This window comes from Jaculus jaculus, chromosome 1 (genome assembly GCF_020740685.1).
Source record: "Jaculus jaculus isolate mJacJac1 chromosome 1, mJacJac1.mat.Y.cur, whole genome shotgun sequence".
NCBI classification, from domain to species: Eukaryota; Metazoa; Chordata; class Mammalia; order Rodentia; family Dipodidae; genus Jaculus; species Jaculus jaculus.
This window is the reverse complement of record NC_059102.1, coordinates 186834685-186858985: the sequence shown is the minus strand read 5'-3', so window position 1 is coordinate 186858985 and position 24301 is coordinate 186834685. Positions and strand designations below refer to the sequence as shown.

The window sequence follows — 24301 nt, the reverse complement described above, 5'->3', positions numbered from 1 at the left end:
GGCACATGCATCTGGAATTCATTTGTAGTGGTTAAATGCCGTGGTGCACCCATTCTCTCTTTCTCTCTATCTGCCTCTCTCTCTCTCTCTTAAATAAATAAATAAATAAAATTTTTTTAAAAAAAAAAAGATCTTGAAAGAAACTAGGCTGACCTTAAAAAAGTTAGTAGTGTGGCACTTGAAAATATGACTTCTGTGGTCAAGATGCTGGTCTTAAATCTCGCTGTTCCCAGCTGTGTGGCTACTGTGTGACTCTGCTAAACAGTGTGTTGGTTATTTCTGATGAACTTAGTCATAAGTGTATTTTAGACCTAATGGAACCTTAAATAGCTTTCTTAGGTCTGTGGCATTGTAAACCTACCAAGAGTCTTGGGTAGCAGTGGTGGGGTACATTGGATACCTGTGAATTCTATCAGAAGGAACACAAAGAAGAAAACTAGTTAAAAGGAAAAGGGAATGAGTAATAAGGACTCTGGGTCCATGTGGTTTATGAGAACCCTCAGAAATGGTCTCAGTGTGTCCATTGCTAAAGAAAGTTCTCTGTCACTGGGGAGCCTTGGGATTAGAGTTGACTTTCTAGGCTCAACAGTTTCGAGGGCTGACCTTGGAGGAAAGTATCATGTATGATTTCAGTTAAGATTTAAATGTGTTTAAACCACCCCACGCCCATTCTTTATTGTAATAAATGGCAGTAGCAACTTTCCATTATGGTCTAATGTAGTGAAATGACTCATGGCTTGGCAAGTGGCATTTGGTAGGCTGTTGACTTGCTGTGTTCCCTCCTGTCACCTACCAGTTGCAGCACATAACCAAGAACGCCCCACGGCAGCAGTGACACCCATCCAGGTACAGAATGCCTCCTGCCTTGGAACCACGTCTGTGGGCCTGTCCCATCATGCCATGTCCTCTCCACAACCTCTGCCCCCAATGGCAGGCTCTGTTGCCCACGTTGCTGCTGTCAGTATAAGTCGAGCCAACGCCCCTCTGGCCTGTGCTGCAGCCACTTCGCTCACCTCCGTGAGCGCCACAGCCTCTCTGGAGCCCGAGCCCAGTGGCCGGACAGTGACCCTCCTCCCTGGACTTCCCGTGTCTCCTGACAGCGCCGCATCAGCTTGTGGAAACAGCTCGGCGACCAGACCAGACAAAGACAGTAAAGTAAGATGCCCTTTCTGCTCCTCTGCTTACCCTGTGTCCTGTGGTGTCCAGCGAATGAAAGGACTCATTGTCCCACACACACACCTTTGGGTGCCTACCATGTGCGTGTCAGTGCGCCAGGTGCCCGGAGTATAACGGGGAGGAAGCTTGGCCACCACCCTGGCTTCTTACCTAGCTCGTGTATGTCTGCATTTGAACACCCACCAGTTGTCAGGTCCCCTGCTAAATGTTAGGGAGAGCACCATGAATAAAGACTTAGTCATGCCTCTGCTTGCAGCTTACAACCTCAAAGAAGAAGTTCCTTCAGTTACTCACACTTTCCCCTTCAGTTACTCATTCCTTCATTATTTTGCTGTCCACAATGTTTCCTGTCCAGCTAGTCTTGCTAGTAGACAATTTGTGGGAGGAAGGTTGGATTTTTTAATTTACCTTTTTTTGTTTTTTTGGTTTTTCGAGGTAGGGTCTCACTCTAGCTCACTCAGACTGAGCTGGAATTCACTATGTAGTCTCAGGGTGGCCTCGAACTCATGGAAATCCTCCTACCTCTGCCTCCCAAGTGCGGGGATTAAAGGCATGTGCCCCCACACGTGGCTTAATTTAACTTTTTTATTAACAATTTTCATGCATGCATATATTGTCTTTTGATAATCCCTTCCCATTACCATCTCTTGTCACCTTCCCCCAATTCCGTTGTCAACGACTCCCTTCTTCTACTTTAGTCCCTCTTCTGCTTTGATGTCTTTTTGCGCCCTCCTTTACCACATGTGAGGGAATGTTGGTGGGCCCAATATTGTGCAGGTAACTACAGCTGCTATGAATTTGTGAATGCAGTGGCCTCTTCATGTCTGCATGACAGCATTCTATAGTACTCTCCTCCCCCCATTCTTTCTACCCCCTATTCTAAAATGTCCCCTGAGCCTTGGTGGGCATGACAGAGATGGCTGATTTAGCACTGAGCACTCAATAGTCACTTATTCTGAGCAGAGTTTTGAGTCTTCCTCCTAGTTTTCACTGGCTAGTTGGCATTTTTATTAAAAACTTATCTTAAAAGATGAGGGATTTAAGACTATTGCTCAGACGATGTTATTTTGGAGTTATCTGTAGTCCACTGAACCATAATCAGTGAGATTCCTAGAGATGCAGAACTTGAAATATAGGTGAGCATGAATCTCTCACTTGGGGCTCAGTTTCAAAGAGATACAAATGGAAAGATGTGTTTGAGAGACTCATCTCTGGCTGGGCCTCACAGGTGTTTGTAGGGAAGAGAATAGAATAGAACAGAACAGGTGTTTGTCCAGGTTACATGTGAGCATGAAGAGATGAGGGGAAGGTCTGAGAAATTACTCTGCAGTCCTGGCTGTCTCCTGGACATGGCATGTGTTTCCCGGACAGCTCTGAGCTTCTTGTGTGAAGTACTTGTATAATCATGCACTCTTAGCCACCTGGCTCCGTGGAAATGTGTATCACTCTACTTAAATGTTGGGGAAGCCTGTAAATAGAAGTTTATAAGGAAATAAACTTTACAGTCTACTAAAAAGTTACTATCTAACTTTTAACGTAAGGGTTTTTGAAAAAGATTGATATCTGTTACTGCTTATAATTAGCTATATTAAACTTGTACTCAAGCGGACCTGCCCAACATTGTTAATATCTTTAAATTATCATTTTTATCGCTTATAAGACTTGGGCATAGTGCTTCTGCTGGGCCTAGGTCACTGAGGAGAGCAGAGGCTATTTATATAGCTCCTGCCCTCCCAGTGTTCTCAGTAATGGAATTCATTGAGTCTCTAAGGCTTGAGATGTACCTGTGGTACACAGAATAATGGTTCTCCAAAGACCTGCTTCAACTCTAGGAGCCTTCCTTACTATTTCTTACCAGCAGAGAAGACTTTGAGGATGCGGTTAAACTGATAGTCCTGAGATGAGGGGCTTGTCCTCATGTGCATGGGCCCAATGTTGATTACAGAGGTCTTTTTGAAGGGGAGGCGGGAAGGTCAGGGCAAAGGGGAATGTGGTGGAACAGAAGTGGTGTGAGGTGAGAGGGGGTGTAAGCCAGGGGATGCGCGTAGCTTCAAGAAGCTGGAAGAGGCCAGGAAAGGGCTCTTGCCTAGTGTCCAAATGGAAGGCGGCACTGCAACACCTTATTTTAAGATCTGCTTTTTTTTTTTTTTTTTTAACAAGTTCAGTTTTTTATGACATCCATTAGTACATGACTTTGATTCCCTATCCTTGACAAATGCCCCTGGTGTCTCTGCTTGGCTGCCCCAGGGGTTGCAAGACCCATGTCTCCCTGCACCCTCCTTCATTTATAGGGGCCTTGTAGAAATTTCCTTTCTGCCCAGTTCCCTGGGTTGTTTGCAAAATTTTCCCCTTATGCATTTTCCTCTTGTTTTCACTTATTTCCCATGCCACAGACTTCAAGTGTCCCTTCTGAGGTCTACCTCACTAATGTTCCAAACCCACTGTGGAGATTTCTGATTGGTACCAACTCAGTAATTCTGTGATTATCACCTATTACACAGTCACGAATCCTCACTACGAGAGTGGTGTTTGGCCTATGGTCCTTCATTGTGCCTACAAGGACACTGTGGGAGCTCTTTCCAGGTGCCATGTTGGGATCTAGGCACCTGTTACAGTCTTCTGTACACATAGCCGCCCCAGCATCATTGCTATAGACATCTTCTGAAAGAGTCTCCTCACTAGTTTCCTTATGGCCTTTTCTAAGTGCTTGTGAACCTTTCATGTGCTCCTGTTCTAGAATTCTCCAGATGGTCTTATCGAGTACCTTGTCATCGTCTTTAGACAGCAGGCACGGTACATACCCCCTTTGCCTGTTGAGCAGGCCCTGATTCCAGACTTCCCCGACTCTCAAAGGTGGTTGCACTTCAGCCTTGATGCCCTGTGTTCTGAGGTGAATTCCACCATCAGGAAATCCCTGTGATCTCTAAGTCCTAATCCCTTCATGTCAGAGTTTGTTTTTCCTTTCCAGCATGAACATTTCTCTTCCCTTTCCTCCTCCCATCTGAGAGCTGCTCTCCACCCCAGATAGCAAGTCCGTGTCTTTTTTGTTTCAAACGTAACATTGAAATAGCACCTAAAAAGATGTTTTTTGTTTGTTTTTAGAATTTTGGCGAATTTAAGCTCATTCCCATCTTTAGCCTCATTGAATGCTACAGGCCGTGCTTCCTTCTTTGTTCTGGACCCTTCTCAATCTTTTTGTACATATCCTTTAAAAATCACTTAGCTGGCCAGGCGTGGTGGTGAAACCCTACCTCAAAAAACCAAACAAGCTGGGCGTGGTGGCACACGCCTTTAATCCCAGCACTCGGAGGCAGAGGGAGAAGGATAGCCGTGAGTTCGAGGCTACCCTGAGACTCTATAGTGAATTCCAGGTCAGCCTTGGTTAGAGTGAGACCCTACCTCGAAACACCAAAACAAACAAACATCGAAAAAAATCACTGAGCCATTAGGCCGCTGCTGAGGGGATCACACTAGTGCTTCAGAGGCCTCTGCATTCTCATCATAGGGATAATTTACAATTGTATGAATAGAATTTCGTTTTTAAGTGCCCCCCATTCCTTTTGACTCCTCTTGAAGTATCTTCCATTTTGAGATTCATGTCATGCATATGTTGTCTTTGAACTTTTAAAAATCAGTTCTTTTAAGCTCTAGCACCAGCTTCATTTTGGGTGCTTTCTTCCAAGTTCTGAGTATTTTTATATCTACAGCCCCCGTGTGGCCACTCCTTTTACCCTCAGTGGATCAGAATTAGATTCAGAAATGCAACTTGCTTTGCTGTCTGTGAGATGACGCTATGGGCAAGTCAAGAGAAGAGTGCATTTGACGTTGTTGCTTTTGCGAGACTTCCAGCAGGTATTTCACAGTACAGTGCCTTCCTCCTTTGTGTCTCCCCCTATCATTTGAAGTCATCACCAGCCGTGTACTGGAACCCTCGTGCAGTGCAAGGGATGTCCCCAAGTGATAGCACTCTCTGCCGCCCTCTCCTAGCCATACCCAGATGCCTACAGTGGGCTGCCACTATGTTCTGCAGATTGTTTAACTGTTTCTTGTCTGTATGTGTAGTATGTGAGCTGTGAGTGGTGTATGCATGTGTGTGTATGTGAAATACATGTGTATGGGTACACACACATGCAGAGGCCAGAGAAGAATGCTGGGATCCTCCTTCATCTCTATTCTACTGTGGTTCCTTGAGACAGAGTCTCACACAGCCTGGAGCTCACCCTTTTTGGTTAGACTGGCTGACCAGCAAGCCCCAGAGATGCTCCTATGTCCACTCCCATCTACCATCTGGCCTGGGATTACAGGTGTGTGTGGCCACACCGGGCTCTTTTTCCCTCCCAAAATAGTTTCCTGAGGCTGAACTCAGGTCCTCATACTTGTACAGCAAGTGCCTTTACCTACCGAGCCATCTCCCAGGGCCCCTGTATAACTTTTTGTTGTTCATGTAGGTCTATTTGCATCCCCTTAAGTGGGATGTTCCTTTTGGCTAATATTTTATTTGGAAGTCGTCTTCTACAAAGTCTCAGGGTGATCTAGAAGACACGTTTCTTTCAGTCCAGAACTCCAGCCAGCTTTGGTATATGCACTCTACTTGAAAGCAGCCTGGGACTCAGTGTTTAAATATCGTCCCTGCTGTTTCTTGTTTGAAATCCTGGCCTTTCTGTCATTGTTCCTCATTCTGTGAGGCCTGTGATTTCTCCATATTCAACAATTTAACAGCTTTATCTGGTTGTTTTTATAAAAATGGACCAAAAGTCAACATTCAATGTCTCAAATGTCCTCAACCCCAAATTCGTGATGAATCTCTCCCTAAGGGAGGCAACCTCAGGACGACTTCTGCCAGTCAAATATTTGAAGGGCTTTCCTGTTACCTTGTTTTCTTATGCAGAGGGTTCCCCTGCTTTTTAAATACTTAGTGTCTTCTCTTCCAAACTCTTTTCTAGAATCTTTTTTTTTTTTTTTTTAATCTTTGTGTAATGTTGGGGAGTGGGTGGGATGTGGGCACACCAGTGCCACAGTGCACACGTGGAGGTCAGAGGATAACTTCCAGGTGCTGATCCTCACCTTCCACTTCATTTGAGGTAGAGTCTAGTTGTTCACTGCTGTGTTCACCAGGTTAGCTGGCCTGAGAATTCTGGGATTCTCTTATCTCTATGTCCCATCTGAATGTAGAACTGCTGGGATTACAGACTCTCACTGCTGATCTGGCCCTCACGTGGGTTCTGGGAATCAACTCTGGTCATCACTCTTGCATGGCAAGCTCAATTACCCACAAGCCATTTCCTAAGCCCTTTGTCCTAAAGTCTTTACTGATCCTTTTGTTTGTTCTGACTTTCTTTCCTTCCCCAAGTTCTTATTTTGTTATCAAGAACAAGACCATCTTTCTTAAGGACCTGTTAAATGATCAGTTATTCTTGCTGAGAGCCAGGATCCAGATCAGACCTAAGCGGTGCTGATTTGCAGAGTTCAGCTGAGAGCAACCCATGCGATCTGCACTGATGGGAAGATGGGAGAGAGGGAAGGAAAAAGAGAAAACTAGAGAGAGATGCTGACTGCCTGCTCTTATTACTCTACAAAGGATTAACTTAGCCCTTTAGCATGGTTATTTTCGACAAGCATACAGAGCTTTAGGCAGTGGAAGTAATTAATTCCTTCCTCATCAAGTTTCTGTGAAGACTAAATATGGAAATCCTCTGAATATCTTATAGCAAGATTCTTGAACCTATGTATTTAATCATCTCACGAAGCCCTCCTTTAAAGAAACATTTCCTGACCCGCATGCCCGTGTCTCAGACAGCACCCTGGTCATTCTGTCCACCTGCTCCTGATTTGTTCTTGGGCAGAGGGCCTATTTACAGCCATATTTGTGTCTCTGTTAGATCATTCAAACCACTTGCTGTCTTACTGTCACATTCTGAGAGCATAGCACATTACCTGGTTCATGTTAGGCACTCCAAAAATATTTAAAGTATTGGTGACAGTAATTCATCACTTGATTAAATGTTTGAGATGGCTTATCTAAGAACAATGACTCTGAGTATTAGAAAACTGACATATAGGGCGGGGAAGATGGTTCAGTGGATAAAATGCTTGCTATAAAAGTGTGAGTAGCTCGAGTCTCCACAACCCACAGTTAGCCAGGTGCAGTAGCATGAATGTCTGTCACCCCAGCACATGCTGTGGCCAGATGAGAGGAAAAACAAAATCCCCTGAAAGTTCATGACCATCTAGTTTGGTAAACGCAGCAGTGAACTGAGACGATGCCTCGTAGACAGGGTGGAAGGTGAGGACTGACACCTTGGGCTGTGCTCTCACCTCCACATGCATGCCATGCCTGCGAAGCCCAAGGATCTAGGTTCGATTCCCCGGGACCCATGTAAGCCAGATACACAAGGTGGCACATGCATCTGGAGTTTGTTTGCAATGGCTGGAGGCCCTGGCACACCCATTCTTTCTCTCCCCCGCCCCTCCTCTTTTTCTCTTTTTTGTAAAAAATATTTTTAAGAATTTTTAAAGAAAACTAACATATGGATTATTGACCCGTGGGCCCAGGAAGATGACTTTTTGCTCGTTAATTTCTGCGTATACCTGCAAGGAGAAGAATGTTAATTGTGAGTTGCTCAAATAAAATTCATTTTTGCTTGGGCAGGAGGGCCTATTTGATATGTCTCATATTGTATCCATCTTCTATAATGCAACTAGCAGGGACTAAGTAGATAGAAGTTTTTGTTTTTGTTTTTGTTTTTTTTTGTTTGTTTTGTTTTTTTTCCTGCTACTGAGGATTTAATTTAGAGCCATTCGCATGCTAGGTGACTGCTGGGCTGAATTCTACCCTTGCTTTTTTGTTTGGTTTCGAGACTGGCCTTGAATTTGTTGTCCTCCAACTTGAGTCCCCTCCCCCCCGCCCCCACCTCAGTCTCCCATGTAACTGTGGTATAGGCATGTACCAGAATACCCAGTTAGAGAGCAGTTTGCATATAAAAGTGACCCTGATTATTTGCTGATAATTTTGACACAGATGGCTTTTTCTTTGTAAATTTGTGTTGCTGTTTTAAATCATCAGATCTGCAGAGAAAATAAATGATTCCAAAACTATCATTTCATCTAGGAATAATTTCTTAGAAAACCCACAGGAGAAGAGTTATAAAGTTTCCTACAAAAATATATGCCCTATTTTCATATATGCTAACATTGCTTTTAAAAAAGTTGCTTTGCCAAAAGTGTGTATTTAATCCTTTCATAGTTACCATTTCTGCAACTGGATTTTGAAATATACAGTGGTGCTCTTAGATGGTGAATGCCCAGATCTTTCTCAAGTGACACATGCTCTACTAACAGAGAAAATGCCAGAATACGACATTTACAGCCCTGCTTCTTAGAACTAGGGTCACATCTTTGCTGTGTTAGCACCCCTACCCTGCCATAATAGCTAATCCTCTGCCTCCACTCCATGGGTAGCAACATAGGTTGATGATGATAACACATCCCTTAAAAGTCATTAAAGCGAGCAGTATTTAATGTGTTTGCTCGTTTTCAGTGATACAAGTCATCTTTCTTCTCAGTCATTTTAGAAGCTGTTCCCTAAGCGCAGTTGTCTGAGATTCTTCTGAGTGTCCATTTCAGAGCCTTTAAGCAACATCTTCAGTTGTGGCTTACTGAGATTGTACTTTATCAATGAACTTCATGTTCTCAGCCAATCCACGCTCAGGGCTGGGGAGGGGGCCCAGGGATTAGGTTGTGCTTTCTTATATCAGGACAGGAATATCTGGAAGTTTCAGTGGACTGCTTCTGTAGAAGTATAAGCTATTAGATGTGCTCTTTCCAGCTCAGTTTTTGATTCTGCTGCCTCCCTGCAAGAAATATGGCCACATCTCAGCCAGGCTACTTCACTGACCATTGCCTGGATTTGAGAGGTCTATGGCATCCCGGTTGACCTTCTTTAAAGAACCTTCTTCAGCCTAGGAGATGGGGAGAAAGGAAGCATGACCTCTAAGTCTGTAGCCTAGGCCAAGCAGGCACAGAGAAGTCTTAACTACTGTCTTCTTCGCTCCTGCCCTCTTCCCCTTTCTGGCTGTGGGATATCACTGCCTGCAGCAGCATTTACAAATGGGGGCATGGTGTAATCTCCCAGGAATGGCTGAGGATGATCTCTTTGCTCTGTGCTCTTTTTTTCCCCTTTTATTTCCTGTCATTCTGTCTTTAATGGAATTATATTATAAATTAAGAGTCATTCCCCAAGGCAGTTTTACCAAATCTGAACTAATTTATATACCTAAGAAGAATTCCTCAAGGTATTTTTTATCTCCTGGGTCCCTGAACCATAAGTCTCAAACGTGTTCATGTAAAGTGGTATGTTTGCTTTCAATTCAGGTATAGCCAACTCTCTTGCCATCATTAGAGACAGGATAGACAAAATTTCAAGAAATTAAATTCATAATCTGAAATCCCCATTTTATTACACTATATCCACTTGACTTTTATGAGCCAAAATACAATTTTTTTATATCTTTTTAGTCTGCTGATCTCAGTACTTTAGTAGAACATAGTAATGATAAAGCATATGTCCCAAATAAATAAAAGCAGGCAAGTAGAAAAAAAATTTTTCTTCAGGAGCAAAAGGTCAGGTTAACACCATACAAAAATAAAAATAAAAGCCTAACCAGATAATGAATAACTAAATAGCAACCAGTACTTTTTAAAGTTACAACCAAAAGGTGAAATGGAGCATGGCATGGTGGCACACATCTTTAATCCCAGCATTTGGGAAGCAGAGGTAGGAGGATCACAGTGAGTTACAGGACAGCCTGGGACATGAGAGGGCGTGTGTGTGCGTGTTCCAGGACACCCTGGGCTAAAGTGAGACCCTACCACCACCAAAAGAAAAAGAAAGAAAGAGAGAGAGAGAGAGAGAGAGAGGGAGGGAGGGAGGGAGGGAGGGAGGGAGGGAGAAAGAAAGAAAGAAAGAAAGAAAGAAAGAAAGAAAGAAAGAAAGAAAGAAAGAAAGAAAGAAAGAAAGAAAGAAAGAAAGAAAGAAAGAGAAATGGGACTGCCTTACATATTACTACCAGTACTCCTGTCTATCCATCTCCAACTAACATCCATGTTTCTTCTTTCTAGAAAGAGAAAAAGGGGTTGCTGAAGTTGCTTTCTGGCGCCTCCACCAAGCGGAAACCCCGAGTGTCCCCTCCAGCGTCTCCCACCCTGGAAGTGGAGCTGGGTGGGAGCGAGTTGCCGCTGCAGGGAGCTGTGGGTCCTGAGCTGCCGCTAGGGGGCGGCCACGGCCGGGCGGGCTCCTGCCCCACAGAAGGGGATGGTGCAGTCGCCCCCGGGGCTGCAGGGGCGTCCTTAGCCCAGGATGCTTTCCATCGGAAGACGAGCTCCCTGGACTCAGCTGTACCCATTGCTCCACCGCCTCGTCAGGCCTGCTCCTCCCTGGGCCCAGTCATGAATGAGGCTAGACCTGTGGTTTGTGAAAGGTAAGTCCATTGAGAAAACTTAAGAAGTAAATAGCTAGCTTTAAGCTGCAAATACTCTTCTGATATGAAAGGGTTTCTTCTACAGCCTCCTAGAATGCTTAAGCAAAATTTGTCATGGCATTCAGGCTAAGGTTTTGTTTTTCCACTTGCTACAACATACTCTATTTGTCTTTTTTTCTCTCATGTTTCTTACCTACCAGTGTTACCAACCCCTTCTTTTCTCTGCTGTTCCCAGTCAACCATTCCAGAGTCCTATCCGGATGGTTTGTCAGTCACTGGCAACTTGTACATATTAACATCTCTGTTGCTAGGAAGCACTCCCTTTCTTGCATCTTTGCTTATTTTACTAAGAGCTTACTCCTTGGGCTGGGGAGATGGCTCAGTGCTTGCTGCCCACGCGTGAAGACTTGATTTGGAATCCCCAGCATCAGTGTCAAAGCCAGTGTGACAGCATTTGTCTGTTATCCCAGCAGCAAAGAAGTGGAGACAAGAATATCACTAGGGCTTGCTGGCCAGCTTAATCTAGCCAAACAGCTGAACTCTAGGTTCAGGGAGAGATCCTGCCTCAAAAAATCAGGTAGAGAATGATTGAAGAGGGCTGGAGAGATTGCTTAGTGGTTAGGGACACTTGCGTGCATTGCCGAAGGACCCAGGTTTGACTCCCCAGGACCCACATAAGCCAGATGCACAAGATGACACATGCAGCAGGAGTTTGTTTTCAGTGGCTGAAGGTCCTTGCACACCCATTCTCTCTCTCTCTCTCTCTCTCTCTCTCAAATAAATGAAAACTTAAAAGAGAGAGAGAGAGAGACAGAGAGAGAGAGAATGATTGAAGAAGATCCCCAGCCTCTGGCCTTACACATGTGCGTACGTGTGTACACATACAAAATTAAGTAAAAGCACTTTCCTTTACTACTAGTGGCAAAGCAACTGGGGAGTTCTGCCACCCTCTGCTACCCAGAGGTAGTCTCCTACCTGGCCCAGTGATTTAGCACTCACAACAGTGAGCTCTGCTTCAGTGATTCTGGGCTTCAGTAATGATTCCAACTGGAAGCAGTATGCTATGTACAGTACTGGCGTTCTAGGGATGTGATAGGGAAGAAAATACACTTAATAAAGGTAAATGTCTGTCAGGATTGCACAAACTGGAAAGTGAAATACCATCCCTTACCCAAGAAGACATCATGAAGCACATTAAAATTACTTTTGTTGGGCTGGAGAGATGGCTTAGCGGTTAAGCGCTTGCCTGTGAAGCCTAAGGACCCTGGTTCGAGGCTTGGTTCCCCAGGTCCCACATTAGCCAGATGCACAAGGGGGCGCATGCATCTGGAGTTCATTTGCAGAGGCTGGAAGCCCTGGCGTGCCCATTCTCTCTCTCTCCCTCTATCTGTCTTTCTCTCTGTGTCTGTCGCTCTCAAATAAATAAAAATTTAAAAAAAAAATTACTTTTGTTAAGCTGGGTGTGGTGGTGCACACCTTTAATCCCAGCACTCAGGAGGCAGAGGTGGGAGAATCACCAAGAGTTCGAGGCCACCCTGAGACTACACAGTGAATTCCAGGTCAGCACAGGCTACAGTGAAATCCTACCTTGAAAAAACAAAAATAGCAACAACAAAAAATTATGGTTGTTCCTCAAGCCTGCTGACCCAAGTTCAATCTCCAAGTTCAATCTGTAGCACCCATGTAAAGACAGACCCAACATGGTACATGAATCTCTAATCCCAATGTACCTACAGCAATAGGAGGTAGAGCCAAGAGAATCCCAAAGCTGCTCACAGGCCAACTAGTTTGGCCTTCCCAGTGAGTAAGGGAGAGAGGGAAAGAAAGAGAGAAAGAGAGACCTGTCTCAAACAAGGTAGAAGGAGAGAACCAACATCCTAAGGTTGTCCTTCAACCTCCACATGTGTGCCATGGCATGCATAAAACTGTACACACACACACACACATACATACAAATAGAAAACACTCTTCTGGGCTGGAGAAATGGCATAGTGATTAAGGCATTTGCCTGCAAAGCCTAAGGACCTAGGTTCGATTCCCCAATACCCCCACAAGGCAGATGCAAAAGGTGGTTCAGGGATCTGAAGTTTGTTTGCAGTGGCTAGAGGTCCTTGCATGCTTACTCACTCACTTCATCTCGCTAAGTAAGTAAATATAAATATTTGTTTAAAAATCAAAAAAACAAAGCTGGGTGTGGTGGCACATGCCTTTAATCCCAGCACTTGGGAGGCAGAGGTAGGAGGATTGCTGTGAGTTCAAGGCCACCCTGAAACTACAGAGTGAATTCCAGGTCAGCCTGAGCTAGAGTGAAACCCTACCATGAAAAACAAAAACAAAAACAAAAAAAATCAAAGAAACAGTAAAACAAAACAAAATTAAAAAAAATACTCTTCTATTTTCATGTAACATGAACATTTATTTTAACTGCCATCTGTTTCATTGTTTCTGCATACCTCATTACCTATAGAGCTGAATGTCATAAGTAAATTTCTGATTTGTAGAGGTGGTGTCTTTTGGTGGTATTTGCTGTTTTGTAGAGTTGAGTGTAGTTCATGTTGTTTTCATATGTGATCTCACCACAGTTACCCATGCTGCTCTCAAATTCCTGGGTTTAAGAAGCCTTCCACCTCAGCCTGCCAAGCAGCTAGGACTACCGGTGTGCGCCTCATTGGAAATCTTACTATGAAATGTTATAATTGAAAATGACTTAAATTTACTTTGCCTTTGTATTTCAAATGGAACCATATGAATATTTGTATTGAGCCTTCACTTGTATGATTTTTGTGGCACACTTTCTACTTAAAAGTAAACTCTGAGAAATGGAGAAGAATAAACATCAAACGGCCTATGTCTATAAAGTGCACACTTTATTTCATTTTTGATAGTACTCCTGACCCTTCTAGAGCCAGTTCTGAAATGAGACATTGCTCGAGAAATGTTCCCTCCCTCCCTCCAAACAATCATTCTAGCCTCCTCCTCTGCTGTGGTCTCCATAACGCTTTGAAATAGTGTCCTGGCTTCGCTTACTCTGTTTCATGCTGAGAGCCAGGCTTTTTCTTTTCCTACAGTGTTACTCTGCCGCTTTCCAGGGACAGCGCCTCCTGTTCCTGGAGCTGGTCCAGTTCCTTTTGTGCTTTCAGTCACAAAGGCTCCCTGTCACCCTGCAGACATTGATCTGCTGGTTTTGCTCCATGCCCTGAGGCGCGCTCTCCTTTCCCTGTCCTTCGGCATTTGTGTGGCTGGAGTGACAGTTCACTTGTCCAGACTCTCCCCAGACCCTGACTGGGCACTGCTGCCTCTGCCCCACCCCCACGGTCCTTTCCAGTTGCCAGATGTCCGCAGTCTTTGTGGTTTCTACGTTCCAGGCCTTGCCTTTGAAAGAGGGTTATTTCTAGCAGCAGGCTCCTGCCATTCAGGGCATCTGAGAAGGAGAACTGCTCTCTGAGACAGGTGATGGAGGCGTGCGTTTCAGAGAGTGAGGGTCACACTTCACACAGGGAACGTGGAGCACTTAATGATGGGGCAGATGGGCATGGGCACTCTGGAATTCTCTGGCAGGTTTTTATAGAGCCATTTCAGTTTTAGGAGTGAGAAGGGGGTACTTCAAGAAGATTTCTGCCCAACTTTATATTTTCATAATCCATATGTCGAATGGAATATTAAATATAAGACCTAACCCCACCAGCTTTTCACAGTCCCTTGCCTTTATGCAGAGATGGTAATGGCATTTATTCAGCTTGGCTTCTTAGGTCTGCCTTGACGGTAAAAGCAATGGGAAACCAATATAGGAAAATGTGCTATTCGCCACTGGGGATGAAATTTTTTGATTAATAAAAAGTTACTAAGCCTATAATTTAGGGATTACCTATTTGCTTATTTCAGAACTTTTAACACAAAGTACTTACTGCTTCAATTGAAGTAAGGATTAACCTTCTCATCAATGTGATTTAGAAAGCACTTGAAGATCTTATGATTCCTTAATGGATGGTATAAACATCAATAGCTCTTGTCCTGACAGAATGCAGAAGCTCAGGATAGAAATTCTTGGATAAAACTTTTACCAGTAGACTTCCATAATGTGTTTCAGTGTATAATATTGGGATCAGATGAATGAGGGTTCATATAAAGATTATAGTGATGGCAACTATGAAAACTCCTTTGTCCTGGGCAGGCAAGATAGCTCAGTGGTTAAAGGTACTTGCTTACAAAGCCTAATGGCCTGGGTTCAATTTCCCAGACCCACATAACGTCAGATGCACAAGGTGCCCATGCGTCTCTAGTTCGTTTATAGCAGCTGGATGTCCTACTGTGCTTGTGCTTGTCTCTCTTTCTCTTTCTCTCTCTCCTGCAAATAAATAAGTAAATTTTTTAAAATTCTCTATCCTGTCCTTCCCTCCCTCTCTTTCTTTCTCTCTCTCCTGCAAATACATAAGGTAATTAAAAAAAGTTCTCCTCTGTTCTCCAAATCTTAAGTAGAAGGGAAAAGAAGGAATTAAGTACCAAAAAAAAAAAAAAAAAAAAAAGTGACTGAGGCAGCCATGCTGGTGATAGAAGCATTGCAGTGATGTGAAGGCTTGAGCAATCTCATAAGAAGGAAGGATGGACCTTGAAGTGTGTTGACAGGTCTCAGTCGGTGTCTGCTGAGAAAATTCTCCTGAGGAACAAAGAGACTCTTTTGTTTTTGTTTGACTGCTGAAGAAAAAGCAGGAAATAGCACTGTATCCTAGAGGCCGAAAATGTACGATTGATGTCAGAAGAAATAATAGAACAGATACGCCTAGGCTCTCTGTTAGAGGGATTAAGAAAAAAGATAAATAGGAAATGCCAATGAGAAAGTAGAAATAAAATATCTTAGTAGGGATGGCAAGAAAGAAAGGTATGTGTGGTGATAGTTGTTTTTCTGTATACACACACATACATATGACTTAGGGAAATAGAGTAAGTCACCTCTACCTTTGTATATTTTTAAGTTTAGGAATGAATTTGATCACCACATACCTATAATCCAATCTTCTAATTGGAAAAGAACCTCTGGTCTTTGATCCGGAATTAAACTAAAACACTTGAAAACATACAAATTGTACAGGAATAGATTTACCAAAAAGCAGTCGGGCTTAACCAGCAGAATTAATTTCTTTGAGTCAGGAACAATGAACCCCGCTGCTTAAGTCAACGGACATAATTTGCCTGGATTTTGAGCCTGCTACAAAGTCAGCTAGTGTGGTTTGGTGGTGACATACTTAATTGGACATTAGATTGCTGTGACAACTGGCAGAAAGCAGCAAATGGTTTATTCACCCAGATTGGGGTGATAGAGTACTGCCCAAGGGCCACAGGGAGTTCGATTTGGGCTATACCAGGGGAGATTAGGATTGACAATGTGTGAACTACAGATGCAAGAGAGCGGTCAGAGAAATGAAAACAATAGAAAATGTATACTAACCAAAGACTGGTCGTGCCTGTCCAGATGGAGGCCTGGAGGCTAGGGTGCATGACCCAGACCAGAAAGTCTGGCATTGCCCATCAGGGGAGCTTCTTGATATGATAACAAGAGTCTGCTTCTCCAGTTCCACCCTGGTAACTGTCACAACCACCCAGATGTAGAGCCAAGTCTGAGCCACACACAACACACTCCATGCCATACCCATGATGCTTTGTGTAAAGGGACCAAGATGTTTCCCACCAATCAGGGTACCTGTCACCTTTTTACATACATATTCATATTCTCCTCCTCCTCCCTTTTCTTCCTCATTCTTGACTCCCCTCTCCATCCCTCCTTTCATCTCCTTCTGTTTATTTGTTTTGTTTTTCGAGATAGGGTCTCACTCTGGTCCAGGCTGACCTGGAATTAACTCTGTCATCTCAGGGTGGCCTTGAACTCATGGCAATCCTCCTACCTCTGCCTCCCGAGTGCTGGGATTAAAGGCGTGCGCCACCACGCCCGGCTTCATCTTCTTCTTTACTTTCTTCTTTTTTTAATTAATATTTCTATTATTTTAAATCATTCATGTCATGTTTAAAGTAGTAAAATATGGTTAAAATTTATCCAGTTTTTATGTGCACACATATATATGCATCAAGTGCATTTATAATATACAACCATTTACTGCTGTCTGTCTCTAGAATTTTTCATCATTCCCATATTGAAATTCTGTGTTCTTAAAACAATATCTTCCCTTCCTGTAGCCCCTGAAAATGCCATTTTACTTTTTGTTTCTATAAGTGACTATCTGGGTCTCTTGTAAGTGGAGTCTTATGATAGTCCTTTTGTTGTGTGCCTCGTTTCATTTAACATAGTGTTCTAATTCTTCTGTGTTGTACACTATGTTTGAATTTCATTCCTTTTTTAAATTTTTTATTCATTTTTAATGACTGCTGTACATTTTTAATGAAACTATATGATTGAATTATTTGAGCTGCTTAATAAGACTTCTGGTATGTATAATGCTTGGTAGTGTGAGGTATATAAAGTGAGTTTAGCATTGCCTCACCCCTCAAGCAGATTATGGTCTGGTAGAACAAATGAGACAGGGACCCAGCTGGTAGCAATACAGCATAGGCTGTGTGCTAAGTGCAGTACGAGATATACATGGAGTCCTCTGGGAGTTAGTCAAGCATGAAATTACTTCCAGCCATGGGGCTAGAAATTTCACAGGGGAGGACCGGAGCCAGGCTTTGAGAGATTGATCGGGTGTGGATGGGAGAGAGATTGTCAAAGAAATTCCCGATGCAAGAAACCACATGAGCCAAAGTATGGAGTGGGAGAAATGAAGGCCATATTTGGGAGACATGTTCAGGTTTCAGGGAGTGTGTGGAACATTCATGATGATCATAGTAGCTATAGCTATAAGGAGAGATTAAGACCAGATCATTAAAGGCTTTGTGTAGCTGCCTGAGGCTTAACCTTACAGGCACTGGGAAGCTGTTCATGATTTTTCAACAATAAGTGGCTACAGATAAAAGTTGCCACTTAAGAATCTTGGGGTTGGGGAGATAGCCCAATGGGAAAGACACTTGCTGTGCAAACTTGAAGACAGATCCCCAGCACACATGTAAAGGCCAGGCAGGTTTGGTGGCCTGTCTGATAACAGTGCTCAGGAGGTGGAGATAAGGGATCCCGAGATCAGACTAGCTGGACTAGCCTAATCTGTGGAGTTCCAAGTGTGAGGCTCGCTCTTTCTCAATAAATAAGAGGGATAACATTCAAGGAAGACACCCCACATCAACTTTTGGCTTCCCTACATGTGCATATAACACACACACATAGGAGCACATATACACGCATCTGAGTTGCATGTAGAATGGATTGGAGACAGGAAGAGAGATGAGGCAGGAAGGAGATGGCATGTAATGAAGTCACCAGCAAGGATGGGGACAATGACAGTACATTACTGGGCTGCAGATTTTGAAGGTAGGTCAGCAAGTGCCAAGAAGCCATGAAAAATATGGCTTTGCTTCAGGGTGTTTCAGAAGTGCCCAAGACCCCTCCTGTTCACGTAGACAAGCATACACACAGCGAGGCAGAGGGTGGGGCAGCAGATGTGAAGGGCCTCCACAGCTGTGCTATACATCTGCTGTTGGGCTCTGTAAATATTCTGCTTGGCAAAGCTTTTCAGCGCCCGAGATCATTGGCCTGTGGTGCCAGCATTTGGCCTTCTGAGTCTGTATTAGAAATCTCTGTGCATGTCACCTCACAGGGCTCAAGGCCAGGGTCTGAGCTGGAAGGTTTCTAAATGGAGCTGTCACAGCTGCACCTGGCTGTCTTCACATGATCGAGACTATGTCACAGTTTCCATTATGGTAATGGTTTTTCATTCCAGTGCTCACCCCCCCCCCCCACCAAGTTCATAACTTAGCAATAAGAGTTAGCTCCCACTGGGGACTTGGCAAGAAGGTATGTTCTTAGCCCAGCAGCCGTTCTAGTTCAAAAAAAGTTTGACAAAATTGGTTTAGTGCATTTTATAAAATGCAAATATTAATCAAATTCATTTCAAGGTTTTCAAACTATTTTGATTCCATTTTACCTTTAAGGCAGCTTGCAGGAAGCCAGTTGAAAATATATCTCATGAGAGATCTACTCCGAATATGTTTTCAGTCAGCAGTATATTTTCTTCCCCAAAAATTATAAGGCTTTGCTTAAATTTTAACTTGCCCCAAAGGGCAACTACATCATTGCTTTTTATGTGGATTGTTATCATGTTGGCATCAGACCTGAAAAACCACATCTGGGTCCTTTCTCCAGATAAAACTGATGATTGAAGGTGTTTGCTCACTTTTAAAGATGTCAGAGAACAGATTCAAAAACTCTAGGCCACTCTAAAGAATCTGAACTATTATTATCAGAAGAATCTTCAGGTTGTGTGTTTGCTAGTTAGAAGTGGTCCCTCCACATCCCCCTCCTGGAAGGGCCAGACCTCATATTACGCCTTGCATAAGCCATGTGGTTGAAGAAAGAGCTAACATTCTGTGGTTTAACTATGTTAGTCACCATACAAAGGATTTCACTGTTCAAATCTCATTACACTGTTCATTAAGTACTTGTCTAACTCAAGACAGTCTTGTTCTATAAGTGAAGAAACAGACAAGAGAGACATTAGGCCCAAAGCTATGATGCTCTAAATGACCTGTGCCATGCCTTATCCCTCATTTTACCCTTGATTGACCTTGTGGTCTGTAAGAGCTTATGTATGAATTAACTGAACTTTTCTGGGTAATAAACAGCCTCTGTTCTTTCGCCTCTGATCTTGGAGAGCAATTCAGTCCCAAAGGAGCTGAGTCACTGCATGGGCAGCTTCTTAGCCTTTGCAGAGAAGCAGTTTTCATAGTACTATAGCCTGAGATTCTTACTATGGTCTTTAATTTTTTTTTTTTTTTTTTGGTATTTGATTTATTTATTTTAGAGAGTGAACAACAGATAGAGAAAGGCAGATAGAGAGAAAGAATGGGCACTCAAGGGCCTTTGGCACTGCAAACAAATGTAGGTATATGCACCACCTTGTGCATCTAGCTTTACATGGATACTGGGGACTCAGACCTAGGTTCTGGGCTGGAGGGATGGCTTAGCAGTTAAGGTGCTTGCCTGCAAAGCCAAAGGACCCAGATTCAGTTCCCCAGGACCCACATAAGCCAGATGCACAAGGTGGCACATGCATCTGGAGTTCATTTGCAGCAGGTGGAGGCCTTGGTGTGTCCATTCTCCCTCCCTCTCTCCCTCCCTCCCTCCCTCCCCCCCCTCATAAAATATTTTTTAAAAATCCTGGGTCCTTAGGCTTTGCAGGTAAGCACCTTAACCAGTAAACCATCTCTGTCTTGTAATGTGAATGGGTTCTGGTTTTTCTGGAATGAAGGTTGAAGAAAGAACAAGGCTGTCATGATGCCTGACTGCGGCTAAAAGGTCCACTTTCGAGGTGCCTCCTTCCTGTCACCATAGGCTGGTTAGTTTTTGGACTGGTTAGTTTTCATTTTCCATTCCTTGTGTTGGCACCCCTTTGCAGCTACCTTCTCATCTCTGGGACAGAACACCCAACCAAATGCAGCCCATGGGAGGAAAGGGTTTATTTTAAGCTTGCAGTTTTGAGAGGAAGCTTTACCATGACAGGGAAAGCATAGTTGAATGGAGACTGGGCATCACATCTTTTCCCACCAGCTGGGAGGTAGCAGTAACAGTGAGATAGATCTGACCTCCCTGCAGGGCTGGACTAGTAAACCTCAAGGCCCAACCCCAGTGACATGTCTCCTTCATCAGGGCTCTGCCTCCCAAGGCTCCACCAGCTGGGGACTGCATATGAAGCTTAATTGCAAACACACAAGGCCATGGAGAACATTTCACACGCAAATCACCACAGCACCTTCGGGGTGTGCTCACATGGTGGCTAATGTCCCCCGAGGGAATGATCCCAGAGAAAGAGGAGTGGAAGCCTCAGTGCTTTTCCTGACCTCATTTCAGAACTCACACACCGTCACTTTCATAATCATTGGTCACACAGGCTGTCCCTGTGGACTGTGGAAGGACACTATGCAAGCCTGGGAGTACCAGGGGGCCAGGGTCACTGGACCACTGCAAAGCTGGCTGCCATCCATCACTTTCCCCCTCTGATAGAGAGGAGTAAAGGAGGGAAATCATGCTGAATTAATCAAGACTGAAAAGAAAAATTGAAGCTCAAATGAGTCACCTCCCTCTGGCTGTCTTGACAGCTGACCTTAATTTAACTCTGCCTAAAGAGACTGGGACATGGCTTCCCGAGATAGGTAGCACTGAGCCAGCAGGGCTGATGGCATGTTTGTGTTCTTCGTACCTTTCCCCACATACATCTGGTTTGAGAATCGTAGAGAAATGCATAGCAATGAGGCTAACAATCGGAACGTCCGTGTCATTACTGGTGGTGTGGACTGAAGTTGCTGCCACAGTCCTCTATGTATAGACCGTGGGCTCTGCTGCCCACGGAAGAGTTGGCTGTGTGAGGCAGTGAAACCTCCTGTGAATGGCTGGAGTCAAGTCCTGATATCAGGAGCCCAGAGGGCAGCCGTCGAGATCCACCTCCAGAGGCGGACCGAGCCTGCCCTCTCTATTCTCACAGCATAGAGAGGCACAGCCCACACAGCCTGTGGGGAAGCAAATCAGAAAGAGATGAACCCTCTTGCTCAGCTGCATCTCCAAGTCTCGCCAATAAAATCAACTCGTCTCATCTTGGAGTAGAGCGTAGGGACAGATACAGTTAACCTCTTGGGAAGTGAAACAAAACATCCTCTAGTACAGCCAAGACACAGACCCTGGGAACAGACAGCAAGACTCTTCGTGTACGCGGCCCTCCCACAAACAAGCCTGAGCCCACAGGAGTGGGCTGACATGTGTATCCAGACTGCCTTTGTTTAAGACTGAGTCTCCACTAAATTGAAAATAGTTATATTTTGAGTCTTTATGAGCTGCTTTAACTCCATGCATTTCTTCATCTGTTTATGTTGAAGGCCCATGCAGATTAACCATATTTTTGTCACTGCCTTACATCACCTTAACTAAAGTCTCTCCCTCTCTTTTTTGTAGGCACAGGGTAGTGGTTTCATATCCTCCTCAGAGTGAGGCAGAACTTGAACTTAAAGAAGGAGATATTGTGTTTGTTCATAAAAAACGTGAGGACGGCTGGTTCAAAGGCACATTACAACGTAATGGAAAAACTGGCCTTTTCCCAGGAAGCTTTGTGGAAAACATCTGAGGAGACTAACACCAAGAAAGCTGCACTCACATCCTGCACCAAAATAGCACAAGATGATTTCATGGCAAGAGAACATCTGTGGACTCGCAGAGGGTCAGGGCCTGAGCAGGGGATGGGTGTGGGCTCCAGAGCCCCAGCTTGCTCATCCCAGCAACACAGTGAAGAAGGAGACTGGCTTTCGTCATCTGGGCTCTGGTGTGTTAGGTGTGCCTTGTACTGTCTGATGTACTTCACAGAGAAATCTTTTTTTATATATAAGGATGTGTAATTAAAATGGACAATTGTTTACAAGGCTGAACTAATTTATTTGCTTTTTTTAAACTTGAACTTTTCTTGTAATAGATAAATTCTTTGAACTATGATTTTTGAGAAATTATTAATTTATGAAATGATAGCTAAGGAGAAGCTGGGTTGTCTCCTGTTGAGAGCAAGAGATGCTTTGGGACATAGTATGCATCTTCCCCTCCATCCCTGCCACTGTATTTTGCTTCTTTTTGATGGAAATGCCAGCTCGTTCATTTGGGTTTCCTTCTTGGGAAACCAAATATGCAACTGACTTGGTATCACTAAAAGCCTGGAATAGAATGACAAAATTTCAGAGAAGAGTTAGTGGTTCCCTGTCTTTTTAGTTTGATTAGAAATCAACCAGTAGACCTAGACCTTTAATTTTCCTAGAATGAAGTCAGTGATAAGGGGGGTAAAAAGCACAACCATGACTAGAAATTAGTGAAAAATATATTTTGTTAAAAATTTTTTTAAACAGAAACAGCTCAATTTGTTGCTTGGGAAATACGTGGAATTAAAGTTGTACCCACTGTCTTGAGAATGACCCTGAAATGTAATTTTCTTTATACCCCAAGTGATCTGCATGCCCAGGACAGTAAAATATTTGTGAGATAGTGGTGGTAAGAAGTGAGCTTGTGTTCAAGTCAAAGGATGTAAGCAACACTGTGAAGAGTTTATATTCATCCATTGTGTTCCTTCTCCACCATCTCAAAATGCACGTGTTACTGGATCACACAGTCATAGAGACGGTGCATGTGTGTGTACTTCAATGCAGTTTCCTGTGGAGGTTAGCTTACACTCAGAACTGACCAGTGCAGGAAGTGTAAAATACACTATGTTCTCTTCTCCACCCCAACACCACTACTGACCAGGGTCTCTCCAGGGTTTGTGCTTCCTCTCTGGTGAAGGCGTACTTTGGCCACCACACACGTGATTAGTAAAAATGTTCCAAGTATGTCCTCCAAGCAAAAGACTTGATCCTGGCAACTTGCTCCTGTGACTGTCAACTAAAGCTCCGCAAGGCTTGCTGGGAGTGATTATGCCCATACCTTGCCATTGTGACAGGATCCAGCTGAGCCTATCTTTTTATATCCATTCTTTGATGTCAGTGGCATCTTCTAAGATTTCATTCCTATGCCACACAATGGTGGGTCTGGGTAGTCCAGTCAACAAAAGGGAGGGAAGACAGCCTGGTAGTGAATGAGACTGTTACACGATTTTCTCATGGGAAATAAATAAAGAAGTAAACAAACAAAAAGGAGGGGAAACAGCTGGGAAATATAAACATGAACTGAAAAATCTTGCAATAGCAAGAGTACTCATCGTCTTAAAAAGATCTGTAATGTGCTTGAAAACAAAATCATTCCTAAGTTAATCATCTTTTTATAAAACACTGTACATTATGTTCCTGTGTGTTGAATTTTTTTTAAAAAAAACTTTACTTGGATATTCATGTAATATATAAAGGTTTGGTGAAATGAACTTTAGTTAGAAAAAAAGCTGGTACCAGCTTTCATCTGTGCAAGTTGACACCAATGTGTCATAATATTCTTTATTTTGGGAAATTGGTGTATTTTATAAAAATTTTAAAAGGCAAAAAGACTACTACAAGTTAAGATAATTTTTTTACCTGTCTTTTCTCCATATTTTAAGCTATGTGATTGAAGTACCCTGTTAATAGTTTTCCTGGTATAAAGTTGGTTAAAAATTCATTTGTTAAATAGATCATTAGGTAATATAATGTATGGGTTTTCTATTGGTTTTTTGGAGACTGTAGATGGATTTTGTAACAAGGGCTTGTTACATAGTGATGGTAATGATAAAATTATAATTTATCATTCCTTTTCATTGTTAATTTTGAGGACTGGATAAAAAAGATTTCAAGATTAAAATTTGATGTTCAACCTTTCTATGCTGTTGTGTCAATCCTTAAAATTTTGCTTTAAAAAGAAAACTTTGTCACTTTTAACTTAATTTCTAGATGATATTAGTACTTCACATGTGTTTCTGACAGAAGATGTCTACCAGAATCAGCTTTGTGGTTTCCCCTCATGCAAACCTTACTGCTTAGTTCCTCAAGCTTTAAATCTTCAAAAGGTTTATGTAGTCTCTGTATAATAGTGGGGTCCTTGTAATACTAGCTGAGGCTCCTGC

General features: G+C 43.3%; 1 protein-coding gene across 2 annotated transcripts in view; it reads left to right on the top strand.

The window, feature by feature from the left end:
• Sh3rf1 (SH3 domain containing ring finger 1) overlaps positions 1-24056 on the top strand; it is a 188926-nt gene extending 164870 nt beyond the window's left edge. For both annotated transcript variants that reach the window (XM_045153740.1, XM_045153739.1), the window contains 3 exons: positions 797-1155; positions 10294-10652; positions 21694-24056. In XM_045153740.1, coding sequence (XP_045009675.1) covers positions 797-1155; positions 10294-10652; positions 21694-21862 — 887 coding nt within the window. In that variant the 3' untranslated portion in view covers positions 21863-24056. The remainder of the gene's footprint in view (positions 1-796; positions 1156-10293; positions 10653-21693) is intronic.
• Positions 24057-24301: the final 245 nt, after the last annotated feature.